The sequence below is a fragment of the Pteropus vampyrus genome, unplaced genomic scaffold (assembly GCF_000151845.1).
Source record: "Pteropus vampyrus isolate Shadow unplaced genomic scaffold, Pvam_2.0 Scaffold764, whole genome shotgun sequence".
Classification (NCBI taxonomy): domain Eukaryota; kingdom Metazoa; phylum Chordata; class Mammalia; order Chiroptera; family Pteropodidae; genus Pteropus; species Pteropus vampyrus.
The window spans coordinates 15,509-21,259 of NW_011889545.1; the positions used below are offsets into that span (position 1 = coordinate 15,509).

The 5,751-nt window shown below is 38.3% G+C and overlaps 1 protein-coding gene across 1 annotated transcript in view; it reads left to right on the forward strand.

The window, feature by feature from the left end:
* LOC105309537 (cystine/glutamate transporter-like) overlaps positions 1–5,751 on the forward strand; it is a 67,664-nt gene that overhangs the window by 13,502 nt on the left and 48,411 nt on the right. The window contains exon 4 of the mRNA XM_011385721.2: positions 5,429–5,473. Within this exon, the coding sequence (XP_011384023.1) occupies positions 5,429–5,473 (45 nt within the window). The remainder of the gene's footprint in view (positions 1–5,428; positions 5,474–5,751) is intronic.

The window sequence follows — 5,751 nt, forward strand, 5'->3', positions numbered from 1 at the left end:
TTTTTTTTTTCCTAATTAAATTGGATTGATCTAGTAAGATTTAGTTGAAGCGACTGTAACATGAAAGCCCGCAAGGTAGAAGAGGAGTATTTAAACATCAAAATCATTGTAGTAGTAAAATTAAATTTTCCTGTTTTGGGATAATTAGTCACAATAGTTCTTTTTGATGATTTGTGGAGCTAATAGTTGTACAGGGTTAGCTGTGAGGATGTTCTGAGTCTAAAAATAATATCAGGAAACTACACTAGCTCCAAAATTATGCAAGTGCATTTCAAACACAAATATAATTTCTTTTTGTTTCTTTAGTTTTTAAGACCTTACCTCCCAGCTAATACATGGAATGTAAAGATATATTTCAAAATAAATAGAACATATAGAACACCCTATTAATCTCATTGAGTTATGAAAATATAACATGAGCGGAAAAATAGGAGATTACAGGAATTTGTAAAAATAGGAGCTTACAAAATGTTCACATGGCTTTTGAAGAAAAATATGTTTGGAGGTCATTAGAAGATTGTAGCTCTCAGGAGCCTAGCATCAAATATTTGTATGTTCCCGGAATATTTTTAAAGCCATTGTGTGTAAGCATTAGTCTCGAATCACTCAGTATTTTTGAAGTCTTTTCATTTTTGTCCAAAGCACGATGTGGTGCTGGACAGAGAAGAGAACGGAGTTGTGATCACAGGGTTAGTAGCAGAATCAACTATTCTGTGTCTATTCAGCCTGGATCAGAGCTCTGGAGCCCTGGGGCATCGGCCAGGCTGCTGGGAAGGTCACCAGGAGACACCAGGGCAAAGTGGGGAGGTGGCAGAAGCTTTCAGCCAGAGCCAAATGTGGGGAGCCCGGCAGTATTCAGTCAGGAATGTGGAATGTGAAGATAGTCACAAGGGAGATTTGATTAATTCTATTGAATGAGATTTCTTTCGCTTGTGAGTGCCTCGCATCTGTTCCCACAGAATATTGAAATATTCTTCTGTCTAACTCACTGCCCCCCTGCCGGCACGGAATATTCAGGTCACCTGCTTTCTGTGGAGCAAGCCTCCACTTCCGTAGGCTTTTGAGGGCTGATAGATTTCTTCACGTATGAAGACTCTTTTCATTTTGAATTTTCTCATTACCTTCATATTTAGTTTTTTTTTGGTATCGGGCCCCAAATGTTGCTCTTTTTAAAGTGACTTTAAAAGACAATGTAGGCGATATGAAAAACGTTATTCACCACTTCATGAAGCAGGCAGTCTCCACACTCAAGTGTCCAGAGCACTGCAAAATGGGGTTGCAGATAGGAAGCTTTTATCAGATAAAAATGGGGAACAAAGAGAAAATGAGTAAGAAACAGGAACTAAGCCCAGAGCCCAGAGTTGGGCCTCAAATTTTATTTCAACATTCTATACAGGGTAAATGCGGTTTCTATGAACCTTTATTTATACTTTTACCCATAAAATCGTCATGTCTAGTCCCTATTTTAAAGAATGAGAAATTGTTGATTCTCATATTATTGAGGGTTCAGTCATAGTATTGGAAATTAAGGCTAGGATTTTAAATGAAATGTTATGATACAAGTGGCTTGTGCAGGGGACTCATAAGTCCCTGTGTGTCCCTAGAGGTGGTTCTGCTACCTGAGAGCCACTTTGTGGATAACTAGACAGAATCCGGTTGTTAATCTGTGGCCATTAGTTTTAGAAAAAGAAAGTTGTGTTTAGGAAAAATAGTCTGTTGGTTTGACATTCCAGAGGAAAAATTATCTGCATGTAAATGGAACACAATGGAGACTAAAGGAGTTCCCAGGGAGAGGGGTATTTATTCACTTTCCAAATGCGATCTTGCCTCTCTGACCTTCTCTGTTTTTCATGATATAATTACAAGACCGGGTTGTGGAATTATAAATGGAGCACTCTAAATGAGCCTCCACTCCCTCTGCTGCCGCTGTGACAATGTTTGATGAAAAAAAAAAAAAGTATGGGGCCATTGCACAGAAGTAGGACAGAAGCAGCTGTTGTGGTGAGAACTTAACCACCTGGGGTGTGGGTCAAAGCAGCAGGCCCCTGGCTGCCCTGGAGGTCTCGCTCTGTTAGCAACCCACCTCCTACATGTTGAATAGGAAAAAGACAGGCCAAACCTTGGATCTGAATAGAGTAGGCTTTTGGCTGCAAGGAGTGCACAACCTTTTTACAATGATGAAAACTCCTTCACAGAAACATGATTAGGGGGAAAAAAATCATTAACCCAGCCAGGTCACAGAGTTGGGTCAGAACAGCTTTAATATTATTGCCAGTGCCTGCATTCAGAGAAATATGTCTGCCAGGCTCCCTTGTGGCCCAGAGGACCTCAGCCAATTCCAGTCCCGTATCCTGATCCAGAGCTAAATATCGCTTGGTGGAATTTTTTTTTTTTTTTTTAGCTATGTGACAGAAAATAGGTTTTTGGTATCTTTTTTCTCCCTTTTAAATCCTGTCCTCAGTGGATTTGGTCTTTCTAAGGCACCTGCTGGGATTATTTTGTACCATTGTGTTAAATCTAATCTAAAGAATAAGCTTTTTAAAATAATTCACATAGTTAGGTACTGGAATGCATTGTCAGCTTTATGGTGCCTTTTATACACAATCGTGGAAAAAGTGGAACAATAGATCTTGGGAAGGTTCTCTGGAGGCCTCGAGGAGATGGAAAGCAAAGAGAATGCTCTGGACTCACTGCCGAAGACTAGGAGAACATAAAGGTGTATTTCCCAAAGGATGCGAATGTTTGGACCAAAATAAGAAGCTTTCTCTTTTCTACCCCCACCCTGCCCCAAGCCCTTTCCTTTGCTCTATTCTCTGGAGCTGTGGCAAATATTTGAAATTGTATTCTTTACTTACTTTTTTTTTTTTTTAAACAAATATTTCCTTTTAAACTTTAACATTGTTGGGGGGAAAAAAAACAGTTTTGAAAACAAGCATTAAGGAAGAACTGGCTATTTTTGACATGAGAGGCCTGGAAATATTTCTTAGTTTGTACAGTTTTTTTGTTTCACTTTTTTTTTCTTTTGATTTTTGCATTTTCTTCCTGTACTTCCCGTTGCCTTAGGCTAATAACAAACACATCACATCCTTCAGGGTGCATATTCCAGATATAAGTATTGATTGTTGCTAGCCTTCCTTGTAACATTACAGCCTCTGTTTTTAGAAACTTATACTCTAGTCATTAAAAAAAAAAATCTCTGACTGATAATTTTTTAGATCAACTTTATTGCTACCGTCTTCTCAGCTATTCAGATATTTCTATGTAAAACAAATCCTTAAAATATTAGATACCTTAACTTGTTAAAAGACAAATTAAGGCATATTAAAATTTTTAAGAGTTTATTTAAGCAAAAATCAATTACAATGAGGCAGGATCCAATCTAGCAGATAGAAAGGAGCTGTACAGAATGAAAGACTTTTATCGGCAGAAGGAAGCCAGAATGAGGAAGTTATCCCAGGCAACAAAGCAGGTTGATTATTGCAAGGTCACTTTACTTTCCCTTAGGTAAAAAGGCAGGTTGGTTATTGCAAGGTCACTTTCCTGTCTGTTGGTCCCATTACCTAACTAGTGCTGGTCAGATGATTCTTGATTGACTGGCTTTAGATTCCATTTCTGAGAGAGCAGAAACTATGTTTTGGTTTGGTGATATGGGGCTTAGCATAAGCGGCTCCATTTTGTGCCTGTTATCTTGTTTTTAACAGCCATGAACATCAGCTGCCTAATGTGAATTTAGATGAGTTTTTTATGAAGATGGACTATGACAGGTTTTCTCATCTTTGTTTTAAGTCACAAGAAACTTTAGGCATAATGAAGGCTAATGGGCTAATATTCCAGACATCTGGCTTTAGTTTATAGAGAATTTGTACCTATGGACCTGTGCTTTTGTGGACCTGTATAATTGGTGTTTTAACTTCTAAGGAATGATAAGAGAACAGAAGAATATATTGAAATTATGACTTTTTTATTTTGCGGAAATTTTCTAAGCCTAGGTAACGAAGAGGTAGAAAGATATTTGTCTTTATATATTTAGCTTCCTCATTATGACCCCTTCGTTTTCCCATCTTCACAAGCCAGTTATGTACGTCTGCATATGTGAGGATGGAGTCTGCGCCAGTCTTACATTTTGGATCCTTGAGAGAGAACCACAGTGTTTTAAAGGGTCTCCAGCAGTCCCCTTACATTAGAAGAAGTCGCCAAGATGCAAGATATTCCTGCATGGGATAAGTAGAGTCACAAAGTGAAGAAAAGGAATCTGAATTTTTCTAGGTCCATAACATTAAGGCAATATTTGCAATCCTATAGAACTTGAAGGTAGAACATGGTGTGCCCAGAATGCTGCTCATATTCTTGTGTGTAGCACTTTGCCAGGACCCTGTGCTCCTGTGCTGTGCACAGTCTGGAACGTCCTTGTGACACTGTGCCAGGGTAAATGTCAAGCGTTTTTGAAGACTCAGCCTGGGCGATGACTCTTCTAGAAAGTCTTCCCTGACCTGCCAGTCAGGTTAGACCTTCCCTCACACCTCCACCCAGCTCCCACGCCCTGCCCCCATGGTGCCCAACTATCAGCTCTTTGAGGAGAGACTAGGGATTTTCCACTTTTATTTCCCCAGTGACAGACACATAATCTCACCTGTTGCTGGGGAAGGGGGGGGTGCAGTGCAAAAAAATGGTAGAAGATAATGGTCAATAAACATATAGATGACCCAGTGATCATATTCTGGGTACATAACCAAGAGAAATGAATGCATGGCCCCCAGAAGGATATGTATAAGATTATTTATGGTATCTATGTTCATAATAGCTATAAATTAGAAATTCAAATTCCCATCAGCAGTAGAATGTATATGTTACCTCCACACAGTGAAACGCAACAATAAAAAATAATGGATCACTGCTACATACAGCGACACGGATGAGCCTCACATACATAAGGGCCAGCAAAAGGGCCAGACACAAAAGAAGAAAAGTTGTACAATAGTTTTACAAGCAAATATCAGTCCGTTATGATGAGACAAGCAAACTAATGCACGGTGATCCAAGTCAGAACAGTGGTGGCCTTTGCAGGAAGTGGAGGAGACTGAGCAAGACTCCGAGGAAAACTTCCAGGGAGCCGGAAATGCTTTCCCTCTTCGTCCCATTGCTGGTTACACAGATGTAGAAATATGTAAAAACTCATCAAGTTATGCAGTAAGGTTTGTGTGCTTTACTGTTCATATGTTATACCTCTATAAAGATGTGAAGGAATAAAAAATAACTCCACCGACCTAGTGTCATAGGAAAATGATTTGTGGAAACATTTTCATCTTACTAAAAATATTTGTTCATAAAGTTTGCATAGTTCTAAGTTTGATTTTAAACATTTAAAATGTGAAACTTTGGTGGTATGATTATAAAATAGATTAATAGCTTGTAATTTATATTTGTTTAGGTTTTACCTCAACTTCGTTACTGAAGAAGTACACAATCCTGAAAAGTAAGTAGCCATATTTACTCTGAAGTATTTATGAGAGATAAATGTAAGGTTATACAGTTGAAAAATTAGGCCTTAAGAAGAAATTTAGTGTGGGCTAATCAGCTTTATAGTTATCGTCATGATCATCTTTCTTTTAGACAGATAAAATATGTTTGATTGTATTATAAATTAGATGTAAATAACTATCATATATCCTACATTCAGTACTAAATTATCTAATAACCTATTTTGTAAAAACCTATGCATAGCTTAACATGAACTCTCAGCTGCCCACAACT